Here is a 27092-nt window from a genome sequence, read left to right on the forward strand (position 1 = left end):
ATTTCACAGATCTTTTGGCAGCAGGTTCCACCAGCCACACCCCTAATTTTCTACTAATTGCTTATTTTATTGTGCAGTAATGAAATAGAAGTTCAAATTTTGCAGATATTACCTTCAGCAAATAACTTTTTCCTATGGTTTTCAAGGCAACTGGCCAAGTCTGTTCCATCAGCAGACTGTCTGATACACTGGCCTATGTTTAAAAGGGCATCTCAAGGAACACAGGCTGTAATTTTCATTTTCCCTCCTGCTCTTCCAACATGAATGCTACAATATAAATTTCCCTAGATTCTTTCATAGTCCTTCCAAAACTGAGTTACTTAGACCTTGGTTTTCAGCTAGTCCAGTTCACTCAGACTCAGAATTCAGCTGAAAGATTACCGCATTCTGAGATTTTCACATTCTTCTGGATTGGTTTAGTATGGCATCAGCAGCAAGGGATTACCTACCCTTCTTGTGTCAGTTCCTGGCCAGTGCTTAAGGAGACATAGTTGCCAGTCTATTTCCCCAACCCCCCTGCTTTCTTAATTGAGGAGTGGGGAGAATACAACCACTTCTGATTCAGCTTTGTGGCAGTTCTGTACCCATTACCTTTGAATTCAGTGGAGCAACAGAAGGTAACTGTGGCAAATGCCCACCATCTAGTCCATCACAATGTCAGGTAGAAACACTCTTTGCTGTCCCCTCATTTGTGTATTGCTTTATATGTTTGTCACTTCTAATTCTTTGAAGCATCCTTTTTCCTTTTTTTTTCTTTCTCTCTCTACTTTTTTTTTCTTTTTTAATGAGAAATAGCCTCATAGAGTAAGACAAGAAATTCTGAAAGAAACATTAAAAAACAAATCAAAACAAATCTTGTAAATGGCTTGGTTTCTGGGTGGGATTTTTTTGTTTGTTTACATAAAAAAAATTAGGTTCCTGGCTTCATGACACAATAGAATATGGGTAGAGAAGGGAGAATAAAGCCATTTCTGGTTTTTTTTAAATGTAGTTTTATGCTTTAAAGAAGTTGAAATGTCATTTATGGGAGCTGAGAATGCAACACAGATTTTGAATATAAGACTTCAAAAAGATTATCATTGGCTCACTTTGAAAGCAGTGATTTTCAATTTTCTTAGCTTTGCAGACCACCAACATGTTTCCCATGGAAATGTAGATTGTGTGTTCTGTTGACTATCAGACTGGTTATTTTGTTAGTCATCTCTCACAGACCTTTCATAGTAATGCAGGGTGTCCTGGGGTAACACTGGTAGCACAAGCTGAAATTGAAGTGCAGGAGTATGGCATTGTTCTGTCCTGTTCTATGGACATATGCAAAGCAAAATGTGTATGATCGTATCAATGGGAGGCTGTGTAGTTCTAGACAAACATAATGGTAAAACAAACAAGCAATCAAACAAAAATCCAACAAAACAAACAAATAAAAAAACCTGGGAAAAATAAGTGAAAGCACTCTTGGAGAGACTGATATTAAATGGTTAAGGGCTAAATTCCAGGACCCTTATCTCTGACGATGACCCATTGCTCTTTCTCCTGCATGTTCCCATTCTAATGAAGTTCAAGCAGAAAGACAAAATTGATAGCAAGTTTTGACAGTGCCCCACTAGTTATGCGGAGCATGCACTGACAAAGGGAAATTAAATGGAATAATATGCTCCAATTCTACCTCTGGGTTATGTTGAACTGTGCCAACTGAGGAATAGAAAAATTGCCCTAACAAGAGCAGACCCATGATCCACCTACTTCTATCTTCAACAGTGCAAAGTACCAGGAGTTTCAGTGCAGGGAAGAAGAAAGTTTTCAGGAGAGGGTTAAACAGTAACCTAGATTCAGGGAAGAGCCAGGTGCTCTCAGACAAGGGTAGGGGTGGGTTGTGTCACTCCTGTTTTTCTTTTACATGTGCTAGACGGGAAGTGAGAGAGATAATCCAAGAATTAATAGACAAGCCAGAACTGAAATTGCAGGTTCTGTTCCCTGCTTGATCATAAGGATCACGTGTGACCTCAGACACACCACTGCCGTGTGGGACATAGTACATAAATGTGTGTAAATGTGCTAAAAATGTGAACTGGGACAGGCAGTACCCCCATACCTCGTATCATGGCTGTGTGTATGCATGTAGGATGGATGGCTAAGTGATTTGATGCTGCAGTAACTGGTCCCATAGCAGTACAGGGGCAAACCAACAACGATAAGCTAGGGTTTACCTACTATGCTTGGTGAAGGGACATATTAGGTCCCTATTTCTAGGGCAGTTAACCCTAGAAATGCCTAAGTTTGGTCTCCCTTCCCTTTGCAGAGAGAACAGGTTTCCGGCTGAGACCAGCTGCAGGACTTCTGTCTGCTCGTGACTTCCTTGCCAGCCTGGCATTCCGTGTCTTCCCGTGCACACAGTATATAAGGCATTTCTCTTCTCCTATGCATTCCCCGGAACCGTAAGTTTGATGCCCTGGAGTAATCCCATCCTTCTGAATGTGTTGGGGATCATTCTCTTGGGAATGGCCCTGGAGCTCTATCCAGTAGTCCACAGAATGAAACAATTTAGGAAACTGGTAGCTGGAGAGTTAGAAGGGGAAGTCATGCATGAGAGGGTGTGGTTCTCTCTCTCTCTTGCAAAGTTGTCTGGGGAAGGAAAAGACTGGAGAATATCTGGTTTAATCTTTTCATACTGCCTTCAGTTACCATCTGCTGGGGTTTGATTTCCTGCTGTGAAACTCTCCCAGTAAGTGCTGGCCAGACAACAACAATAACATTTCATGAGAAATTACAAGTTCACACAGACGCTTTTGTTGTATCCTGGGACAAAATAGGGGCCTTTCAAAGATGTTGTGACATAGAAGGTTGGTGTCCATGCCATCCCAAGTGAGACAATAGACAAGGTAGCAGGGGGCAGCTGGCTTCCCATGGCAGAAGGGAATGTTCTGTCACACTTCTTGTAGAGCCAGGACAGGTATGGAGGCATCCACTGCAGAGCAGTTCTTGTACTAGCTCCCTTTGGGGTCTGTTGGCTAAAGTTCTTCATGGGAAGTTAATGAAAGGCAGAAAAAGAAGCCTTTAACAGACATGAAGGTCACTTATTTTTCAGAGACTGTTGCCATGAGTTGCTGGGTCATGTTCCCATGCTAGCTGACAAGGAGTTTGCCCAGTTCTCACAGGTAAGAAGCTTGTTCTGCTGGCTGTTTAAGCAACTGCTCTGGATAGCAGGCCAAATGTGCCTTAAATACATGTAGCTTACCATAAAATGCAATTTTAAGACTGGATTGTGCCTGAATCACAACCTCCAGGGGTGGTGGGCTAGCAGCACTCTGGGAGACATTTACTCCATGGTGTAAAAGGAAGGGCAGGGAGTGCTTGTGGGACTTGTCTGTGTGGGAGGGCTATGTCAGTCTGGAGAAGGATGTCTCTGTGGTGCTGGTGGTGGAGCTTTACTGACAATGTTGCTCTCCTGGCTTCCTGTCCTGCACCACACGAACCTAAACAGCAACAGCCGCTGAGCCCCCAAGCTGGTTCTGTCTCTGGATATACATTTTTATCTCACATGAGACTTTAATTGTGTCCATCACCACGTCATTCATCAGAGCTCTTTTTCCTTTTACAACTCACCAGATTCTCACAGCATTGCTCACACTGGAGAGGAGGCTTCAAAAAGCAAACCAAGCTTATTTGTACAATAAGGGAGTATTTAGTATGAGGTGTCGGTGTCAGTGTCAGACCCAAGTGAACTCAACAACCTTGCATAATTAAAGACTTCAGAACTATGAATGTTGCTCAAAACCATAACAGAGGGAAGAAGGTAACTCATTGTCCAGGCTTATCAATCAGTGGCTAATGTGGAAACTGGCAATAGGATCAGAGGGGTAATGTGATGAAGGTTCCTGTCAGAATATTTTGAAAAGAAAATCAGTTCAACTCATCTAATGTGGTTTCCAGTTGTATCAACTTGAATACATGGCAGTTACCCTTTTGCTCATAGATATTGGTTATTATCAGAATCAGAGGAGTAGTGCTTTAAATATCCTAGACCTCTATAATTTATTCTGGAAGAAACCTCTTCAGTTTAGTTCAATACCAGAACTCAAGACACATTAGAAAGAGAAGTTTATAGCAATTTCACAGCTTTCAGTTTTCTCCTTTTCCCATCAATAACACAGACTATACAACATGGGATCACATTAAGTGAATTTTCACATTTCACTTTATTTTTCCCACAAAGTGTTTTCACAGTTGAAATTCACCCCATGAAAATTCTTTTTAATTCCATTCAACATGAGACGATGAATGGTAAAAGTGGCCTAATTTTGTTTGTTTGCTGCATGATATGGCTTCTGGGACAGCAAAAAAGAGACATCTACAGATTTCTATTGTGAGAATAGCATTTAACAGGAAGCACAGATGAAAGTAAACAGAACCCTCCCTACACAGATCTGACCCACTCATAAGGGCTCTCAGAAAGAGTGAGAGACAGAAAGGTAATGGCAAAGATAAAACCCACCTTGCTGTCCTTCCTTCTCTTGCCTCCGTATAAATCTCTGTCTGGGATAGAGAGTCCAGAATTAAGCCAAGAGACGGTTAATCTTACACAGAGAACACTGAGGATTAAACACTCATCTAATGTGGCTCCCAGTGGTATGTAGCTGGGGGCCAGGGAGAGGTAGGCATCCTGGAAGCCATAGAAGGTCATTTTGGGTGACAAAAACAATGAATAGTTCATGCTATTCATGCTAGAAATTATGTGGTCCTCCCCCTTCCCCTCTTTCTCTCCCTTGGGCTGAATAATCACACTAGTGTAACACTGCCTGCTTGCTTACTTGCTTTAGGATATTGGACTGGCTTCTCTTGGATCATCTGAAGTGGAGATTGAGAAACTGGCCACAGTAAGTACAGATGGCAGTTTAATATTGGAGACAAACTCCAAACGATTCACTGCATATCCTTTACTATGCAGGGAAGGCTCTTCTTGTGTCTCAGGTTAACTACACAATGGGAGCATCCTAACCTCCTCCACAGGTTAGGAAGGTTCTGGAGCAGAGACTGGAGTCCCTCTGGGGGAGCCCAGAAGCATGTAATTCCACCTGAGAATACACTTACACTTCTTGATTTTATAAGAACATATTTCTTAAGCTGAGTTTTTACAATTTCAGCCACAGGATGGTCCCAACTCACTTTCCAGATTTACCCAATAGACTAGATATCAAATGTGATACCTGAATTTTCTCCTACACAAGGTGCAGAGAACCATCAGAATTTGATTCACCTCATATTTATTAACCTCACAAAATAGGGGAGCACTTAAGAGCAATTTGAGAGTAGGTACAGTCATTCTGTTCTGAGTCACTATACATCTGTCAAAACAACTCATGAAGTCCTTTACTGACATTTTAACTTGTTCTGAAAGTCCTCTGGAGGCCGGTGATTTTTTTTGAATAATGACATCCATTTACCAGTCTTGATGACTTTTTCAGAGGAGGAATGGAGCCTTGCTGTCACCCACCTGGGTGAGATTCATTTAGAAAAGGTAGTGGATGGGAGGAAACTATAACTCCTGAAATTCCTCTCCCAGCCCACAGCCCCACTCAGGAAGGAGGTTGTGGCTCACATAAAACCCATCTGCACAAAACCATCCTTAGGTCAGGACTAGGTAAGACTAGCCTTATTTTTAGAGTTTGATGAGCAAAAGATACCAGTGCTGAATTTTTCATAACATCATACAGGTTCTGGGATGATGATGTGAGGACACTATGACAGGGACAGTTCACATTTCCACTGCAATTTCCACTCTCTAGGTCTAGAAAGGCTAGAGTGAGATTAAGGTCCATACCTTCGCTAGGGTGAAAAGAATTATGAGTCCCAGAGAGCTATTTTGCATTGTTACCCAGGTCTTGGTGAGATTGGGTTAAGGCTGGTGGCTTATAAAGCATTTCCCTGCAAGCACCCCACCCTGATCCTGGACTGAATAGGACTAGATTAGAGATAGGATTTAGATTAGAAGAATAATGGGTCTCATATCTGAAATTGTCATAGTATCTTCTAGGGTTTGAGGAGGTAGAATAAGGACATCTTTTTGAAAGGGCTACCTGCAGTTCAGAGTCTGTGAGAATACAACTTTGTGTCATTTAAGTATTCTGAACAGTAAATATATTCTGGACTAACATCTCAATCCTCAAATGTTTAAAATTTATACAACTGATCTAGGCTCACTGTTTGAGTTTCCTTTTCTAAAAAGTGGAGATAGAGAAGAATCTAGTGTATTCATTACCCTGACATAAAAATCTAATGTGAATTCTCTGATTATCTCTGGAAGTCCCTGTCGTTCTCTGTTCATTATAAAGAGAATGTAGGCAACTAGGTTGGATGCTATGACAACATTTAAGATAAAAGTTCCTTTAAAGAATCTCAACTTTACTTGTTGCTATGGTCTATACCTTTTGTAACACAAACTTTGAAATGCCATTATTTCATTCAGCCCCATGACTTCACTGTGCAGGTGGATCCACGCACCAGAGATGAGAAACTGCCAGTGTTCATGTCATCCACAGAGTGCCGCTAGCACCTTTTCTTGTAACCTGTTAAAACAGTGAGAGCTGAAAGAATCTCACTAACTGGAATTCAAATACAGGATATCTAAAGAAACAGTAAAAAAAAAAATTCCTCCTCCTCCCATGTCTCATTTGGCAGTCAAAAAAGCCTCCTGCAAAATGAGCAGGCACTCGAAAGACTTTTTGCTGTGAAATAATAAGAATCAACATTATTAACACAATAAAAATGCATTAATTATTAGCTGAACTGTAGAAAAAACAGCTCGGGATTCTGCAAAAAGAAAGATCCTAGCATGTTGTTTCTTTAATGATAAATTTTCAGGCTAAAAGCAAGTCATCAAAATTAAAAGGTATATGAAAAAGGGTAGGAGAAAGAAAGAGTACGTAAGATGAAGAAGAGACAGAATAATATGGAGTTTCACATTATTTTACAAATTCTCTGCAGTTCTTTAAACAGGGTCCTGAGAATGCAGTACCTATGGCTAATCGGAAGCCAAGGTCTATCCCTGTGTATGAGGCAGCAAAGTGCTGTGTGTCTCTAAAGGAACCTTGAAGAGTTGTGATACAAAGCTATATTCTTGAAATGCCTCATTTACCATGTGTCCAGAACTATCTGCTTCCTTAAATTTTGTAATAAGGGAAGGACTAAAAGTTTGGCAGAGCCAAGAGTTGCTTTTATCCCACTACTGTCCAGCAGGTAAAGGAAGTATGGTCCTAAGCATGCTTTATCACAAGAAAGGCCCAGAGAAATGTATCTTGATTTTCTACTGGAGCATGACAAAGATATAATTGGTGTAATCTTGAAGGGCACTTTGCCACTAATGGATAAGCCATCCTTTTCTTTTTTTTTGGAAGTGCAACAAGTTCTGAAAACATATATGTAACATTTAGTGTGTTTTATATGTTAAGAGAAAAATAATTTTCTTAAAATATACAACTATAAAATTCAAAGATACAAATATACTAAAGAATAAGGATAAAAGACAATTAAAGGAAAAATGAGAAGCTTTAAAATCCCTCCTTTTTCAAACTGTTTTTCACAAGCTGTTCTTATTCCCAGCTCTATTGGTTCACTGTGGAGTTTGGTCTCTGCAAGCAAAATGGATTGATCAAAGCTTATGGGGCAGGACTGCTTTCATCTTATGGGGAGCTTATGGTATGTGTCAAAAGCAAAGTGTTGAAAGATTTATATAATCCAGTTTTCTGAACTCTCTGGTAAAAGCAAATTATGTTCTTCTGCATAAACTGGTACAATTTATAATTCAGATTTTTCTTTTGCAAAGAAATTAATTCTCCCTTCTCAGAAGTTACTGAGTAGAGGAAAAACTACTGTGGTAATGTACCTGTCTTCCATCTAGAAATGAAATGCAATGAAAGCAACCATCCTATAAAATATTAGATCTGTAGTAATGCAGTTGACTTTAACATAAAACTCACATACCTTTCTGAATTACTCACTAGAGGGCAATATTATGCCTACTATGAGCTCAGCTGTTTCATCCATGCCATTGACATTCACACAGATATGAACCAGAAAGGCACTGACTGACTGGACCAAATAAAGTGCAAAGAAACTGTAAATGGCATGGACACTTATAAAAAGAAAATGTTTTAATATTTTACATTCCTAAATAAATTTCAAAACTAATTTCAGCTCTGTTTTACATAGATGAAAATCTGTGTATACAGGTTTAATAATGCCCTGCTTGGACAGATTAGCTGTGGAAAGAGGAACCGTACACCTTTACAGAAAGTTTACGGGTTTCCCTTCCTTTGGACAAACAGCTGATAGGAGAGATATTAACTTCTTAGTTTTGCAGAGCAATGAAGCAGGTAATGACTTTTTAATTGCAAAAGCTCTAAACTGGTGTCAGTAGGTCTCAACTGCTTCAGGTTGTGCAGGTACTGGATGATTTTTTTAAATTTGGTAAGAGCCAAAGGAAAATAAATAAGACTCTTTTGAAGCATTTTTATAAACCAGAAACTTTTCTTTCTTTTTTTTTCATGGGAGACACATCTTAAGCTCAACACATAAACCAGCAGCCTAACAGGGCTACATTCACATGTAACAATTGCTGAATTAGCATAGCTTGGACTCCCATAACTGGAGATCTTTGGATTGTTATGACAATAAACATATTGCAAAACTGTCCTAATGGTGTACGGTCAGCCCACTTCCCGTGTCAATTCAAGACATTTAAAGTAGGAGACCCAACAGAGGGGCAGCTGAAATTAACACAGAGAAAGGGGAACCCTCCCAGACATCAGCCCTCATTTTACCACTTGCTGAGTTTAGCATTGGTTTTCTCCCAACACTTGCAGTTTGGAGATTTTTGTGAGCAAAATCTGTAGAGAGCTTTCCCTCTTGAAAAGCTGAGAGATCTGCACGCTCGTTAGCCCTCTAGAGAAATAAACATGACTTCCTTTCTACACAGCAGCCTACTCTTGGCCTGAATGCTCATGAATTTCAGTGTACTAGCACTACTGTAGCAGGCATCTGTGGAACAATGAGGTGTATTGCTTTGAAACAGCAGATAAATAAGCTCCCCTACCGATTAGGCTCCAGTGGAATGCATTTTGTTTACATGTCTATCTGTTCTAGGATAAGGCTGAAGCTACTGTTTATTTGAAAATCCTTAAGTACTTGCTATTTTCACTGCCAACAAACAGGAAAAATAAACTTGCATTTATTTACCTGGTAGAACCACAGAGATCCAGTGTCGAAGCACAATTCAATGCAACATTTATTATAATCTGCTTATCTTAATATTTTATAGTTTTAAGTCAAATTTATTTACATGTTAAATGGGATACTAAAGGGTACAGGTAATCATATTGCTGATACTTATGTAGCTTTCATAGCAATATGCACCCCAGAATCTATCTGTATGATGTTGCCTCTTTTTTTTCTGTGTAATTTTGACACAGATGAAGGTAAAAAAGTCTCATCATAAAATGTTCGCTTTTGGAGAGTCTGGATTTCAGTGCACCAGATTTGTGCTCTCTCCCCTCTTTTTCTGTCCTTTTCTTCCCCAGACACCAACAAGCTCTTCTGCTTTTGATTAAAGCAGTAGGCAAGAACTGCTTGTGCACAAAACTGTGCTATATAACACAAAACTACAACTGCATCTCGAACTCCCTACCTCCGAGGCTGACAATGGAAGTCATAACTATCCTTGAGTTGATAAATGGCAGTTTCTTTTCATTACTTGTATCATCAGTAGTTGTTGGGTAAAGCTACTGGATAAACTTTTGATAAAGCTGGGTCCACCTGGGTCTTCATCATATTACTGAAAATACATGCAGATGTGATGGCATTGATATTCAATATGTAATGAAGAAGAATTATCCCCCTTCCAACAATGTGTTCATTTAACACCTAATTCTGAAGATGGGCAAGTAGTTAACCAGCAATGCTGTTATGCACCCTGTACAATCCCTGTGTGAGCTCTTCAAGTTCATCACTGTGTAGCTTCTGGGACAATGTCTTGGTGGTTCTGTGCACTTCACCTGAAGTGCATCTGAAACTTTTTATGTACGAGTTAATTATATCCATGGCTTTAGGCGCTGAAGTTTCCTTCTGTGGCTGACTGATTCATCTTTTTATTTAGAACCAAACTGAAATATAGAAATATTTCCATTTCATCCCTGTATTCTGCATAAGCATCTGATTCTAACTTCAGTATGGACAGTGGCAGTGCAAGTAAAGAGGTGAGGTCCTGTGCCTAAGCACCTGCTAGCAACCTGCAAATGTATACCAACTGTTTCTTTTACGGCTGAAGAGAGGAAATATGTGTAGTGCAGTATCTATTCATAGAAGATTTTTTGTTTTTTAGAAATAAAGCAGAGGCTAGGCAGATCTGTTTGAGAAGATGAAGACTGGACGATAGTGAGGCTCATGATAGACTTCGGTTTCTTGCAAAACACAGTTTGCAGTTTTAGACTGGCACTTGGGAAAGCTCTAGATAAGTTTTGTTGCTGCCTGAGAGAAAGCCATTTTCCATACTAAAAATTATCTGCCACTCTTCTCAGTATGGGCCCAGAGGTGGGCTTCTGCATGGAGTTCCCAGACTTGATTCCCAGACTTGATTCCCAGACTTCTGCATGGAGTTCCCAGACTTGATTCCCAGACTTGATTCCCAGACTTGATTCCCAGACTTGATAACAAGTACTGTAGGATTATCACTGTGGGTCATGTGCTGGAGGAGACACACTGCAGCAATATGTGCAAAGGAGGGTTTTCCTCATCACTGAAGGCCTCTTGACCAGGAATAACTGGATGATTTGGTCATTGAGGAGGCAATAAGGGCAGGAGTTACTAAGGTTAGATGGTTAACTACAAGAAGAGAACACCTAAGCAGCTGGGGAGGGTGAGCATCAGTACATCCAGCTAATGTGGTATGAGAACTTAGCATCACCAAGAAGCCTGGGAACATCCCTGAACTGCAGCCTGGACTGACTCTCTGTGGGTGTGTGACTGCAACCCAGGGAACCACATCCTGACTATGAAGTCTTCAAAACATTTCCCTTTGTTCCACAGCACACACTCTTAGCAGTTTAAACTCAGCTTCAGGTAGATATTTGCTTTGGATGAACTGATCCTGCCCAAATTTAGGGCAAAACCTGGGGGAAAGGTAGAGGATAAGAGGTAGAGCTAGAAACTATCTGCGTGAGTCTTGCAGTTGAATCCCTGTTATCTAACAAATGATTTGGTAACAGCAGCTATATATCAGAGGGATAACCATACCCGAGTCTAAACTGAACAGTTGTAATGGGTCTGACTGCTGGCCAAACTTGCCTCCTCTGAACTGTAAGAATTCCTCCCCGACAGCTCTCAGTATTGCACTGTTTATTTCACTATATTCTGTCAGCTGTTCTACATTATCCAAAATGCTTCTTCTGTTAACACTCAGCTGGACTCTGTCCTACATACTGTAAAATCTTATGGCTCATACCGCACTTCTGGCAACACTCAGTGCTACATATGCTTTTCTTGCAGCACAACTAGTACTTAACTTTTAGAGGCCTTTAAGGCCATCCAGTTTCAAGCTGAACTTCCACTGAAATCAATGGGATTTCAGTTCTGCTTCAACACTGACAGCATAGCGGGACCCCTGTCAGGTTTTGAGTTTCTGAAATCTTTTCCCATTAGTCCCCAGAGCTTCTAAGATTCTAAGAGCAGCCTCATGTTTGTGTATACACCAACCATCTTAGATTGTATGAGTGCTCTCCAAAGTTTATTCTTCAATTACACACTGAAATGAAGAGCAAGAAAAACACCATCTTTTAGAATTTTATATTATTGTTCTTTTTTTTTTTTTCCTTTAAAGCCATGTTATGTATTTCTGCACCAGTTCTGCAGCACATTGATCTCCTGGTTAAGGCAGGCCTCCAGTGATGGAGAGTTCAGGCCTGGTTCAGTGAAATATCAAAAAATGGGCTTAAGGATACTGTCTGAATTTTTCCAGTTAGCAGACTGAACTGCAAGTCTTCTGTTGTGTCACCCACTCTTACCAGTTATTTACAAGTACCATAAGAGTTGGCATTTGGATTATAAAATAGCGAAGGGAGCCTCGTGAAGGTTGAGGAAGGAGAGAGAAAGGCAAAGAGGCAGATATCAAAGAAGGGGTGGGTACTAAAAGACTGTCTCTAGGTGGATGAGTCAGTCTGAAGGTGGATAAAATGGTTTTAACATTGACTGAGATGGGTTGCCTTTTTCCTTTTTGTTTGCACCCAGGACACTTCACCACAGTGTCTGTGGGACACCAACCTGGCCAACTAGAGGCACAACCAGCTTTCAGGCACATCTATGATGCAGTTTAAATGTCACTAGTGCTGAGCTAGCTTTAAAGGACCTCATTTGGGCTTCAGGGGCAGACAAACTGTCTAGGAACTCACTTTAAACCTGACCTGTGTTGCCTTCCTAGGACTGTGTGATGATATTAAGCTGGTGTCTGGTTTAAAGGTATCTCCAGTATATGTAAACAAATGATAAAGATGTGCCTATGGACCACAGTGTGGTCAGAAGTGGCTTCCGTAATCCTCCTGTTTGCCTGAGGGACAATGTAAAAGAACTTGAGAAGAACATATAAAAGAACCTCTGTGGGTCCAAAGACACAAACACGCACACACAGAGGATACTGCTTATTTATATTTTGGGCTTCAAGGAAGATTTTAGGCTGCCCTTTAGGCAGGGGGGCTTTGAAGTACTGCTGCACAGGACCGGGAATCTTCTATGATACTAGTTGAAGAAAAGTAGCATGATATTATTTTCTTCCAGATACTTATATTTTGAGAAGTGCCATAGACTTTCCCTTCCGTGTCTGGGAACATGGCTCTGGTATCCAGTAGTCCATCAATATAATATAGGAAATATATATTTATTTTTTTAATTTATTTTTTTAATATTTATTATTTGGTTTATTAACTGCTAATTATGAAAATCAGCTTTCACCTGTGAAAGAACAGGACTTGATATTACCCCTAACTATTCCACAAAGAGAATTTCACAGTCCAGCAGGGACTAATTCTTTCTCTGTTCATTCACCTGCTCTAACCTGTGTTGTTCCTGCTACAAAGTATGCTTTGTCAAACAAACCAGAGTACAAGCCTTTTGATCCAGAAGTGACTGCAGTTCACCCCTATCAGGATCAAGCCTTCCAGCCTGTCTATTTCATAGCAGAAAATTTTGAAGATGCCAAGGTCAAGCTTCAGTAAGTAAAGTGATTGTGGGTATTTTCATTGAGGGGGTCGCACTGGCTTGAGTCTTAATTTCAAATACATGTACCGCTATTGCAATAACCATGCCAGGCTAACTCATTGCATCTGCTTAATGGCTTTTTTACAACAAAATTAAACATGAACTTGTTTATCTCAGAAAAGCTTCATAAAAATTCAGAATTATATCTTGTTATGCCCTGTCTCATGCTTAATCTTAACAATGCTTCATTTTAGCAACTTCTTAAGTAAAGTCTGTAACTAATAGTGAGAGTGCAGTCCCACCCTATGTGCTAGTCCATACAAAGAGGAGGCCATGAAGAACTGATTTACCCAAGGTCACACAGAAATTTTATAGCAGTCTCAGGAATTAACATGGATCAGCAGGGGGCTTAAAAACAAGATTGCTTTTCTCCTCCGATTATATCTGCACAAGAATGCAGAATCAGCATTCACAGGCAATATAATTTCTACACAGTAGCTGACTGCAATCCAAATGACAATATTTCAAATTAGCTCAAGGTGTTTCTAAACATATTTCTTTAACTGTATTATGTTATGCAGTAAGGATTTTTTTTCTTTTTCTTTTTTTTTTCTTTTTTTTCTTTTTTTTTTTTTAAAAAGTAAGCAGAGTTTAAATTCTGGCCTTCGTCTCCAACAGTTAGAACAACATGACCAATTCTGGCTGGAGGCTGATTGTAGAGCTACCGGGGAGCATGTAGGAGCTGAAATGAGGAATTTATTAGAAGAAAAGAACCTGAGCCAGACTTCTTCCCTACTGTCCCCACCTCTCCCCCAGAAGCACTGTCTGCTGGGGCTATAGCAATGGCTAATTAGGCTCCTCATCTTAAATCTGAATGTTCACGTTAAATTTTTAATATGTGTAAAAACGTAGGTGAGAACTTACTGGCAGAAGAGAGAGGACTTGCAGAGCATTTGACTCAGGCAAACCTGGAAAGAACATACGAGGACAAGGAATACACCATTCTCAGACTTGAAGCTTTTTAATACATTTTTTCAAGACAGTTGCACAGCCAAAGCTGCTCAAAATAACCAAAGGCACAAGAATCTGTCAGCACACAAAACATATGGCAACATCAGTACAGGGGGTTCCTACCAGCGTGTACTTAATGGAAATATTGTCAAAAATGGCAAGCAGTCATGTTTTTTTCTTTTAATAGAGAGAGAAAAATAGAGGATGCCTAGTATCAACAGGTTTTTAGAATTTTATGCAGAAAGAGCTACTCCAGGTTATTTCTTGGAAGTGAAGGCGGCAGACATGCTGTGCTCCTGCATTCCTCAGCTTGTGGTTGTAATAACTCTGAATTGTGTTAGTGTAGAACTGTGAGAGCACAGACGGGTCTAAGCCAGCCACACTGAAAAAAGGCACTGCAGATCTTCAGGGCTGCAAGTTGTTCTGCCATGGGGAGAATGTACTGCACCAGACAGCATTAAAGAGTATCAGTGAGGATGTGTCAGAGCAGCCTCTGCTCCCTGATAAGTCCATGACCACATAGCGAGAAATTAGGTCCTGTAGGTTTTACACTTAAGGAAGTGCCTTTTGAACTAGAAGCTCTGTCTTCTTCCCCCACAGAAGCTACACAATGAAGATCAAGAAGCCTTTTGCTCTGTGCTATGACCCCTTCACCAACAGCGTTGAAATTATGAACACACCACAGAAAGTCAAGAAGGCACTCAGATGAAAGAGGAACTAAAAAACCTCTGCTTGGCCCTTGAAAACGTCTCTTAAAACTACAGCAGTTCATCTCACCTGTCACTGAGATACTTGAAGGTGGTTTCAGCACTTGAAGTTAGTGATGAAGCTGTAGTTGTATGCAAAAATCTTTAATGTGCAAACCAGCTCAGTTTATCTAATCTTTTCACTGTAATTTATGATGCTGACTTAAACACATTAGTAAGTTCCTATTTAGTATGTTTCAACTACACGAAAGACCAAATTATTCCAATTTTTGGTAGGTGATATGAGCTACATCTGTTTGCAGTGTATTTATTTGTTATTGGACTTCATTTTTTTTATTCCCCCGTCACCTTTTCAAGTTATCTATCACAAAATAGCATAGTAACTTTCATCCACACAGTCTTTTATTTGCTGCCTTCATGACATGATCACAACCTCTTAGGCTGGCTAGCTGCCCACAGTTAGCAGCCCTTGCAGCTAGCTCATTGCTGCTAGCAATTATTATCAACTACTGTGTTCACAAACTATGAATGGTTCCCTGACAATGTGCAAATACAAGACTTTGTAAGAGGAACACTTTACTTCTGCTCACTATTTATTTTTTAAAACACTCATCTCATTCAGTAGCCTTCAAATATGACAAAAAGATTTCCTGTTGCATTTCAGATCACAGAATATTTGTACTTTGGCTAAAAGAAAAAGCAGAAAATAAAAGGCCCAAGATGCTCTGGCTCTGTCACATACAAGGGTGCTTAATTTGAATTCTGAGAAGATTTTTGTGTAAGGAAAGATTTGCAAAGAGGCCTTTAAGAGATAGGCTTCTGCTGGTTTTTCATGGAATTCAGATTCTCCAGGATACCTTTAAAAATCTTTGCTTCTTATTGATGTCATGATGATTGTAGTAATAACCAAAAGGTCAAATATATGGAACATCTAGTGGAAAACCTAAGATCAACCACTAGCAGCTGTATAGCCTTGCTATGGAACAAATATCTGATATGTGCTCCAATTCATCTTGTTTGCCTCTCCAGCCCCTCTCTGAGATGTTCCTGAAATTTATCTACAATCTATGTTTCCTAGAATCAATCTAATAAGTGCCTATTCCGTAGTTTCATGTTCTTCATGACCCCTTCCTTCCTCTACTATTCACAAATGGAAAGTTTAGGAAAAGAAGACGATGCTCAAGACAGGAAGGATTCCATTTCCTCTTAGCAGCAGCACAAAGAGATGGGGTTGATGCAGGCTACAGGTATGGCATAAGCAGGCAAAATGTGGATCTCATGGCTCAAGCTGGGTGATAGTGATCCACAAATGTGATTCATCCTGTGCAGCTTAGAAGCCCTACTCATTTATTCAAAAGTGTGTTTAGCATGTGGCAAACAGCTACCCTGTGCACTGCTACCCACCAGCTGCCAGTGTACAGGGTCTGAACTCTGAGGTAAATGTGAGGTGGTTTGGCTCCTGATGGAAAAGGAGTTATCATCCCTTCCTGAACTGGTCACTGTGGGATAGGAGCATGTACACAGACAGTCACAACAGAGCAATCCGCATGCTGTTACTTCATGCAGAGCTTATCTCACTGTAATTTGTCCACGTGCCAGACTCTAAAGAAACTGTCTTATTGAAAGTTAACGGAATGCTGTCTCTTAAACCTTCATGTCTACAAGCACTTCAGCAAATTTTCCCATGGGTAGTAATACTCAAGATCTGGGGAGCTGTTGCAAATGCTTGATTTTATTAAAGTGTGGTGATGCCTGAAAAATTTGGAAGTATCTTGACAAAAATGGTTATGAGACCCCCTTTCTCTCAACAGCAGGAGCATCCCAAGCTTTTTTTTTTTTTTCAAGTCCAGGATTCTTCTATTCTATTCCAGAAGAACACTTGCATATCATAAACCCTGTTTTGCTAGAAATTCAGCCAAGGACAGAGCTGAAGTGAGTTCCTTCCCTTCCAGTATATTTCTACTGTGATGGAGGATGATCTCTCAGCATGCTTTTATGGATTTAATTCTACTTATCCTGCTCATAAACACACACACACAAATACCCTTTCTCCTCAGAGCAATTTGTTTCCTTACATATTGTAATAATTTATCTGTCTGCTTCCTGCCAATTGGTGCATAGGCAAAAATGTTTGATAGCTCACAACAGATTGTTTTCAGAAGTATTATTTTCATCAATCAGTCCTTTTACAGTGAAAATTGAATCATGTGCTCCAGTTCTGTGTATTTTCTTTTTCTTTCTTTTTAAGTGGAAGATAATGCCAGAGCGGAAGAGCTATCAAAATATTTTCTATAGACGGATTCTGTAGGCCATAGGGTCTTTTTCATGTATTCCCTCTGAAATGGTTGAATGTGGAATTTAGACTTGAGTTTGGCTATTACTCAGAACAGACCTATATTTGGAAGAAATGAGAGACCTGATGGATTTGTTTTGCCCAAGGCCTCACACTTTCCTTGGAGGGACTCCAGGCCCGCCCACACACCCTTGTCTTTTCCAGTTCCTGTAGCAAGCAGAGAAAAAGAAGCCATTTGGAGCCAGATTCTCCCACCCTTACACATGCTGAGTAGTACCCAATCTCTCAAGCAATCCCAGTGACAGTACTGAGCCTGTCTAAGGTGCTGCACACAGACCACAAGAGCGGGATTATCAAAACCACTGTGGGTGTACTTGCAGTTTTTTATTGTCTTGGTGATAGTCAGCTGGCATACTCGACTAGGGGAGGCTCCTCCAGTGAAACTTAGTGGAGCTGCAAAAGTAATGGATTTGGCTACTTGAACTTTTAAGATGTGTAAATGTTTTTCCAAAGGAGGTAAATCTTTCCCTCCTTCCTCAGGCAGAACCTACCCCAGGATAGCCATGTTTGACACTCCCCTCTAAGAAGGTCCAAATTCTTTTCTTTTTATTCAATGTAGTGACAAAACAAAAGTCTTCAGGGTTACATCCTTATGAGTTACACTAGTCATTCTGCTCTTCCAATAGTCAGTCTTTCACTTCCTCACAGAAGCCAAGAAGTACCTCATACTCCTGTCAGTCTAAGGCAGCAGTGATGGGACAGGCAGCAATGGGGCCTCCTGATGAAAATAATGGCACAGAGGAAAAAGCACCAACCAGTAAAAATATGTCTTTTTGTCAGTTTGCATTTCAGCAGTTTTGTATTAATCTTACACAAGAAGGTTCCAAAGCCAAGTAAAACACATCTTGTGACTTGAAACTGAACTGATGAACTCCCCATGGGTCCTTTGCTTATCCTGATAAACTTATTTTTCCTAGATGGAGTGCATTTAGAACAAAATAGTGTATGTTATTAAATCTGTACTGTGTTGTTCTGTTATACATGGGAGAGTTAGTAAATTCAGTTTGTGGGTTTGGGTTTGTTTTGTTTTTTGGTTAACCAAGTCTGTGCTCTACCAATTTTGGTCCACCTTCAAGTCTCCAGCTGCTTCACTGCTTCCCTGCAGATTTGCTAGGGATGCCAAGGGTACCACTGTGTAAGGAGAATACACAGTTATGCAATTTGGGGAATTTGGCAGGACAGGAAGAGGAAATTTAGGCTGGCCTCCCACCCACTCCCATGAGAAACAGTGTTGTATTACAATGCAGAGCTGTCATCCTCAGAAAGACCTTCTCAATCACTTCCCTTTTGTTCCCTTAACATTTTGATCTTTGTACTACCTGGTGAATGTAAACCTTATTTAACCACTTCAAGAAAGGCTAGCAGGGGGAGAAAAAAAAAAAAAGAAAAAAGAGAAAGACCTTCCAAGAAGAAAAACTTCATTACCCTAAGTCTTCCTTATCTCTGATGATCTGTGAAGGAAGAAGAAAACAAATCAAAGCAAGCTTCCATGGAAATGATAGCATATTCCTGAAGAAACCTAAAACATTTAATTCTTCCATGTACAACCACACGCATGAAGATCTCCTTACACCCATCACTGAAATGTCATCATTTACCCAGTAAATCATGACCATCAATTAACCATGCATAGAAGTGTTACATGACTTCTTGAGTCAGGAAGTGAAGCTACCAGGAAAAACCCTCCAGTAGCTTTGCCTTAAACATATACTGCAAAAACATAAGGCTCTCTGGAGCCTGCTTCCATAGATATCCTACAGCATGGAGAAATTCCAGTTGGCATAGAAACAGAGGGGTATATACATACATTCCTGGTAATCTCACCCACCGCTAATCAGGAGTTTATACATGGGCTTTGAGATTCAGTTAGAAGACATTACTTTGCAGCATTCTTCAGCTGGCGCATGATCAGAGGTTGGCAGAAAGGGTTACTGGCTGTATCGTATTAAATATACATTAAGTTTGGGTAATGCTGGTGGCTGAGGCCCAAAGTGAAAGCAAATCTCTGGTACCTTCTCCCACCACAAAAATTCCTCAGGGGAAAGAAAGACAGACTAGAAAAAGAGTCTGACTGACAACTGGCAGAGCAAAGGGATGAGGAACCTAAAGCACCAGTGGATAGGCCTGAAACATGTTTGCTTTGCATATGCTGTTTCATTATACTTTAGAAACATTTCTGTCTGAAAGGGAGCTTTTTAGTGTAAAGGAGGAAATTCGGTACCTGTGAGAGTGTGGAGGAGTTTAGGTTAGTTAAGACTTTTTAATCATGCCTGAGGAGTGTTAGCCTTATCTAAGGCATTTACTTTCAACATGGGGTGCAAAGCTTGGAAAGTAGAAAAGGCGTCTTTGGAAAAGAGTTTTTTACATGGTGAGTGGAAAAGAACACACCAGAGAAGAGCAACAAGACTTGTGAAGGGTCTGGAACACATTTCTTGTGAGGAACCACCAGGGGAGCTGGGTTTATTTAGTCTGGAGAAGAGGTGGCTCGAGGGCACCTCATTGCTCTCTACAACTACCTGAAAGGAGGTTATAGCAAGATGGGGCCAGTCTCTTCTGCCGTGCCTGCAGTGAGGGGACAAGAGGAAATGGCCTTAAGCTGAGGCAGGGGAGATTCAGATTAGATATTAGAAAAAAAATTTTCACTGCTAGGGTAGTCAGACATCAGAACAGATTGCCCAAAGAGGTGGTGTTCAAGCAGCACCTGGATCTGGTGCTGGGTGATATGGTTTAGGAGTTACAGTGGTAATGCTGGGCGGGCCATTGGATTGAATGATCTTGAAGGTCTCTTCTAAACTTTACGATTTTATGATTCTATGAAAGCTGAAGCTGACCAGGCCTTGCTGCCTTGTGAGACGTCAGAGTCCTAAATTTTGAGAAGGCTGTCTTAGGAAGGAAAAGTGAACAGCTGGCCAAGCACTGCCCCTCAAAATGAAGACTGTAAAATTTTTATTCCTTGAACTGTGTGCTAGGTGCTGTCTTTTACCCCAACTACTTTGTCAAGAGTTTTGTTTTTAACTTTAATTTAAAATTTTATCTATTGATCCCTTCAATTTGTGTTTGCAAATGGGGAAAATTAAGCCACTGAACAGGAGAAAGTTCAATATTATTTTCCCAGGGGTTTGGGTGAAACTTGAGCAACACATGGACACTCTTAATTTTAAACCTGGCCCTTGCTGAAGGCAATTAAGACCTGGCAAAATGGTTACACTTGAGTAAAAGAGGTGACAGCTACCGTCTGATGTATCGAAACCAAACCTTTACTCCCATCCATAACCAGTGGTATTAATCTTCAAGGTACATCTTTCACAACATTAACTGTGATAGATTTAAACATAAACTACTGAATATAAAACATAGCACCTAACACCTGCCAGGTACAGTAACTAGAAGAATTCTCCAATTTGGAAGTTGAGTGGCTGCTTTATAAAAATTTTAGATACCATTTACAATGATGTGGCTTATTTCATCTATCACTGAAGATGTGGAGTTTGAGCATGGTGTGCAATAAAATAGAATACACTGTTGACTTTAGTGAAGCCAGTTTGACTTGATCCCACGGAATCAACAGCTAAATTTTTGTTAGCAGGCTAATAGATAAAATTTGGAAGCAACAAATAAAGGATCTATTTATAGTTATACCACTGTGCAGCGTTTAGTACTTTCCTCTTATATTTACTGACAGAGAAAAAATCACCAGCTGTCAGTATGATGAAATATTCCTTGAAGTGGTAGACTGGCACACTTTAAATACTCTGATATAAACAGACAATTACAATGAACTTGCAGAAGGAAAATATTTATTAATTTTTAATTATCAAATGTTGTCTTTCAATAACATCTCACAAGATGACACAGATGATCATCATTATGTTTTGTACAAGACTGTTAGAAACAGTCTCAGTAGAACCCATAAAAAGAGCCTGTTTTTAAGTATTTCCTGAATGAATCCCAAAACTGATGGGTTAGAAATGGAATGTGTGTTGGATGACGATATGAATTTTGTACAGTGTTTAAGTCTTGTACTTCAGACATTTCATTTGGTTCTGACTCTTGCATTAGTTCATATTTCTTGGTTTAAATCTGAGTAAACAAAATTATTTAACTTGATTCCTGCATCTCTAGTATCCTACAAAGGCAGGCTTCGCAACTGAATCTGAAGTTTTGCCCCTTTATGAAACATTGTGTTAGCTGCAGAGGTTGAGGAGGAAGGAGCTTTTGCAAATGAAAGTTGCTAACCAGTGTTACTTGTTATAACTTTCTTTCAATTACCGGTCTTTATCCCTGGGCAGAAAGCAAGTCAGAATTTACCAGAATGGACTTTCCATTACAAATCTATCATGTACATAACGCAGTTTGGGAATAATTCCACCCCATCACTATTTTGGTACTGGCTTTCTGATGATATTGCCTGTTTGGGTTGTGGGCAAGCCATTCAAGCACAATTTCTCTGTGTTTTGTAAGTACATCATTTGTTTCTGTATTGCTATATTACTTGATTAAATGGAGTTAAAGATAAATAGATAGATAGAGATAGACAGATAGACAGATAGATTAGATACATAGATAAAAAAATATTTTCATGGAGAAAAGTGACTTTCTATTACCTTGACATCTCTATTTGTCCAGGAACTAGACTGAAAACACGAAGCAAAGAAGCAATGATGTCATTATACATAGAACTACAGAACACATCACTCTTTACTATTTAAGTGGAAAAGATGGTCTGTACAAAGTCTTTCCTGATTAATTTCTAAAAATTGCTCCTCACATTCAAGCAGTTTACCAAAACCTTTAAGTGCTGACTAACAGCTGAAAACACTAAATTTATTACAGTGGACTGCAGGGCCCATATGCTTCCTACTGATGGCTTAGTTCTGTATTCTAAGCTGCTAAAATATGTAGTACAACGGAGTTTCAGAAGAGCTATCTTAGGCTGTGCTTCATGGTGTACTATGTCGCCTGAGAATTCAGGAAAGGAAGTTCAGGATTTTTGCTTTCTAATATATCAGTTTTGAGATTGTGGAATCCTGTTTATATTCGTGTGCAAGACAGAGCAAGATAAATTCTATTGTTTAGGAAACATGGAGCAATAGGAAATATTTTTTTACTTAAGGACCCTCGCTCAAAGAAGTGAGGAAGAATGTAATCCTGTAGTTGAGGGCACCACCAAAAAACACCAAGAACTGTTTTACTCAGAATTCCTCCTACAAAACCATCACAAAGTCTTCTGCTAGCAATTTCTCTCCAGAGAAACAGGTTCAGAATTTGTCACATTTCCAGACTTCCACCCTCAGTAAAGAAGTTATTTTCAGTATTACATGAAAAACATTCACGAGCAAGATCTTGTTAGATGAAATTAAGACTAAGTTCCATAGTACACAACATGTTACTCCACAACAGCTCTGCTATGTCACACTATTGGTCAGTGGAAGGGAAAAGCAAAGGGACAGTAGGTGAGAAAATATGGGAGAGTCCTGGATTCACGGCAGTCCTGTGTAGCAATTTTGCTGTGCTTGAGACAGAATAAGACGTGAGTGATCTGATCCTGAATTAAAGGATCGCTCTTACACAGAGCTGGAGTGGAAGAGCACCTGCAGTGCACTTACTGTTCCTCATGCCCTTGGTATATCCTGTGCTTATGCCACACAAAAAGATATGTATATATAGACTTTGGTCTTTTCCATGTCCTTGTAAGACAGAAGCTGGGGCTTGAGGGGAGCTGTGATGTTTCAATAAGTTTCTTTGGAAAACAGGAGAAGTAGGGCAGGGAAAAGTGCTGGAGAGCATGAGGACTCACGTCCCACAAAAACTGTGGGCTGAATGTTATTCTGAAAATGGAATCAAGAGATAGAAATGTTTCTCCTCTCTCTGCCAAAAAGGGAACAAGAAGTTGTATGTAGGAGCATTGGTCCTGTTAGAACTGTGTCTGGAATAATGAATATGTTCCTGTACAGAATCAGAGAGTTTGGAAGGGACCTCTGGAGATGGCGTAGTCCAACACCCTACTCAGAGCAGGGTTAACTAGAGCATGTTGCTCAGTATTGTGTCCAATCAGGCTTTGAATATCTCCAAGGACAGAGACTACACAACCTCTCAGGGCAGCCTGTTTTAGTGTTTGACTATTCACAGTATTAAAAAAAAACCAAACCCTTTTCACATTTAAACAGAATTTCATATATTTGATTTTGTGTCCATTTCCCAGGATACTGATGAGAAGAGTCTCTACCTTCTTTATTCTCCCCATCAGGTATTTATACACATTACTGAGATCCCACTGTCTTCACTGTCCCAGGCTGAATAGTTCCAGCTCTCTCAGTATCTTCCTGTATGTCACATACTCCAATCTATAAATAATCACATTCCTTCATTAGACTTGCCCCACTATGTCTGTCCTTGTCCTTGTGGCTGCAGCACTTCAGATGTGGGTTCACCAGTGATGAGAAGAAAGGAAGGATCACCTATCTCCATCTGCCTGCAACAGCCTTCCTAGTGCAGCCCAGGGTGCTGTTGGTCATCTTTGCTTCAAGGGCAGATTCCTGGCTTATAGTCAATTTTTTGTCCACCAGTTCTCCCTAGCCATCCGGCCTTTTCTGCCAAGCTGCTTCTCAGCTGGTGCATCACCCTACTCTGCATTGGTGCATGGGGCTAATCAACCTCAGGTGAAGGATTTTGCATTTCACTAAGATTCCGGTTGTTCCATTTCTCCAGCCAAAAAGTCAGTGAGTTCCTCAGTCTTTTTCATGATCCCATTCAGCAGCATGCCTACATTTCCCCCATTTTTTTGCTCTAGATACACTTGTAGAAGCCCTTCCTGTTTTCCTTTACATCCCTCACCAGATTCAACTCCAGCTGGACTTTGGTTTTCCTAACCTCATCCTGTAGGATATAATATGTCTATATTCCTTATGGGAGATCTGAAATTAAACTCATCTCTTGCATGTTTCTTTTTTTATGTTTCAGGTTTGTCTGGAGCTCCTGTTTCATCTATGCAGGCCTCCTGCCATCTTTCCTTGGCTTCCTGTCTGTCAGGATGGATCATTCTTGAGCTTGGAAGAGACAATCCTGGTAAAAAGGCTCAAACTGTCTTATGAAAATGTAGAGGATGGGGGAGGTGAGACAGAAGGAAAGCAGAAAGAATGCTGCTGCCTACCACTAAGGCAATCTGTAGTCATGTTAGAGACCCAAGTTCATGTGCTTACTCCAGCAGACATGTAACTTACCACATGAAGAGAACTACTCTAATAGAAGAGCAACTGAGAAAGGCTTGTTCTGTAATGCCAAATTAATTGGGCTTTTTGGACGTGTTCTCTGGATGTAAAAACCTTGAGTAAGATTTTGCATCACATCAGACCACAGAGAGAATTTGGTATTAGTGCAAATCTGGATCTCTAGCCTGTTGACTAACAGGAAACTCAGTCCCCCAGAAGCTTTTACCTTCAGCCAATCATAGAGTGATAGAATCATTAAGGTTGGAAAAGACATCCAAGATCATTAAGTCCAACCTTTGACCAAAGGCCACCATATCAACTGAAGAGTAGGACTAAGTGTCAGGTCCAGTCGTTTCTTGAACAACTCCAGGGAAGTCTTTGGCTTGTAACAGAGATGTCAGAGCAACACTTGTTTTCCAAATTCTTCTGTATTCCTGTGTGAGGAGGCACATCAGACAGTACTTGTAATTGTGCAGAGTTTCAGACATGCAGGGGGATTCCTTCAGTTTTAGGGAAAAGGAAGACAATGTTTTGAATACAGCTTTTTCTCTTGAAATCTGTTAAGTGCGGTGGGGCACTGAATCCTGATGGGATGAAGAGGTTGCCAATAATATTCTTAATAATAATATACTCAATAACTGAAGTTTTAGGTGGTTCTCTCATTTCTATTCTTCCCCGAAGCACAGCACTGAAATGCAAGAGAGCTGCTGTAATCCTGGCATGTGGAGAGAAGACCAGAGAGGTGTTGGGACTCCAAGGTAATACACTGCCACAGGACTTGTCTGATGAGTTAGCAGGTGGAAGACACTCAAGGAACTTGTAAGTAGCTCTGAGGTTTGCGGTTAGGAGCAGGCAGATCAGAAGAGTTTATTATATAAAGACATTGGTACTCTAGTATGATAGGAACATGATTTCATCCTACTTGCTTCTTTTTATATCCTAGAGGAGAACCAGACTGTCACATCCCTTTGAAGGGTACCCTTCACCTGCTATCACGCTTCAGAGCTCCAGCAGATTTCCACAATCTGTTTGACTTCTGCTGGCTGCCCAGATCCCCAACTCAGTCTGGAGGATTCAGACTCTACTGTCCTTATCAAGTGGACTGCCCAGTCACCTTCTCAGCCAGTGCCGTGTTTATTCCACGCGGACCCTGTCCCTGAGTGTCGAAGAGCTCAGCGCTATTTACCTTTTGCCCACAAGGTGGTAGCGCAGCATCAGCATTAATGTAAACATGGTGCTTGGCTGAGATCCTGCCCTGTAACCTGATAGACTCTTGCTGCTGGACAAATACTGACAATTTTCTTCCTTTTCATTAACTTTCTAATTAAAGAACAACATGATATATTAGGCCAAAGGCATATACACCGGGAGAGTAAATATTTGTGAAAAGAAAGAAGAGATACAGATTCCATGCCCCAAAGGACTATGTGGAAAGAATGAGCGATAGGGATAAAATCATGTAATGCCACTTTGAAATTTTTAAACCTGTTTCCAGAACTGGGGAGGCCAGATATTATCAAATACTGCTCAAGAGAGATGAACCACTCTGGGCTGCAGTGGTCCCTATCATCACACTCAAGTGACCCTCTGGCTGCAGAGTGTAGCATGGTAGAACTTGTCCTTTCAAAGCCCACCAGAACTCATATTTAGCAGCTTGTAGGACAATACGTTAGTCATCTCTTTAGTGAAATATGGGAGGTCTTTTCTGAAGCTGATTTAGGTGACACTTTTGCCCTTGGCACTACTACTACTGCTTGTGTCAGGCAGTCCTATCTAAAATCTTCTCCCACTTTCCACCACTCATTGCTACTCACCATACCTGGCAGCATGACTATGACAGATTGGGAAACTACTTTCCATTATTATTCTCTCCCTTACATACTGCTTTTCCTCAAACGGATTTCAGAGGTCTAGTTCAAAACACAGACTCATGAACAGTTGTGCTGTCATCATCAAGAAGGCATTGTGCTTGTAGCAGAGGGTTAGGAGTGAGAAGGAACACATTAAATGAGAGTTAAGCCCATGGATCCATTTTATCATGGACCTGTGCTTAGTTTCCCATGGAGAATGAGCTCTCCTGCCAGGATTAGTGTCTTATCTTTCAGTCTGTTGTACCAAATGAGGTAAAATTTCCTTTAAAAAATGTAATTCACCTTAATGTTATGGAGATAACTACTTAGAAAGTTACTTAATAACAAAATATCTCTTAATTTTCATACCATTATTAAAATACAGACAAGCTTATGAACACCTCATGTGGATTCACACATGCTCAAATCCTTTTCATAGTATTAGGCCACAAAATAAAAGTCAGTACTAAGAGTTATTTTTGGTAGTCAGTCTTTTGTTCAATAGAAAATCAGAGCATACATTTAAACCCTTTCAGCTGGCATCCTACCCCTAGTGAATTGTGCTCAGTCCTGGGATATGTAACCTAATCAGGTAGTGACTTTTGCTGGAGAGGAAGAGGTAGGAAAAGAGCTTTATCTCCTAATTAGTGTAGTCTCGATCCTCATATCACATAATAGTTAGAGCTGATTAATTGGGGTACTCTCTAGATGGCCTAAATTGATATTT

General features: G+C 40.3%; 1 protein-coding gene across 1 annotated transcript in view; it reads left to right on the plus strand.

Annotated features, from left to right (window-relative positions):
- The window catches only part of LOC108492349 (tyrosine 3-monooxygenase-like), a 39795-nt gene extending 14485 nt beyond the window's left edge, over positions 1 to 25310 (plus strand). The window contains exons 7-13 of the mRNA XM_017804598.1: positions 2300 to 2435; positions 3086 to 3155; positions 4818 to 4874; positions 7597 to 7692; positions 13116 to 13249; positions 24268 to 24372; positions 25197 to 25310. Coding sequence (XP_017660087.1) covers positions 2300 to 2435; positions 3086 to 3155; positions 4818 to 4874; positions 7597 to 7692; positions 13116 to 13249; positions 24268 to 24352 — 578 coding nt within the window. The 3' untranslated portion in view covers positions 24353 to 24372; positions 25197 to 25310. The remainder of the gene's footprint in view (positions 1 to 2299; positions 2436 to 3085; positions 3156 to 4817; positions 4875 to 7596; positions 7693 to 13115; positions 13250 to 24267; positions 24373 to 25196) is intronic.
- The last annotated feature ends 1782 nt before the right edge of the window (positions 25311 to 27092 follow it).

Source organism: Lepidothrix coronata, unplaced genomic scaffold (assembly GCF_001604755.1).
Source record: "Lepidothrix coronata isolate B3197 unplaced genomic scaffold, Lepidothrix_coronata-1.0 Scaffold10, whole genome shotgun sequence".
Classification (NCBI taxonomy): Eukaryota; Metazoa; Chordata; class Aves; order Passeriformes; family Pipridae; genus Lepidothrix; species Lepidothrix coronata.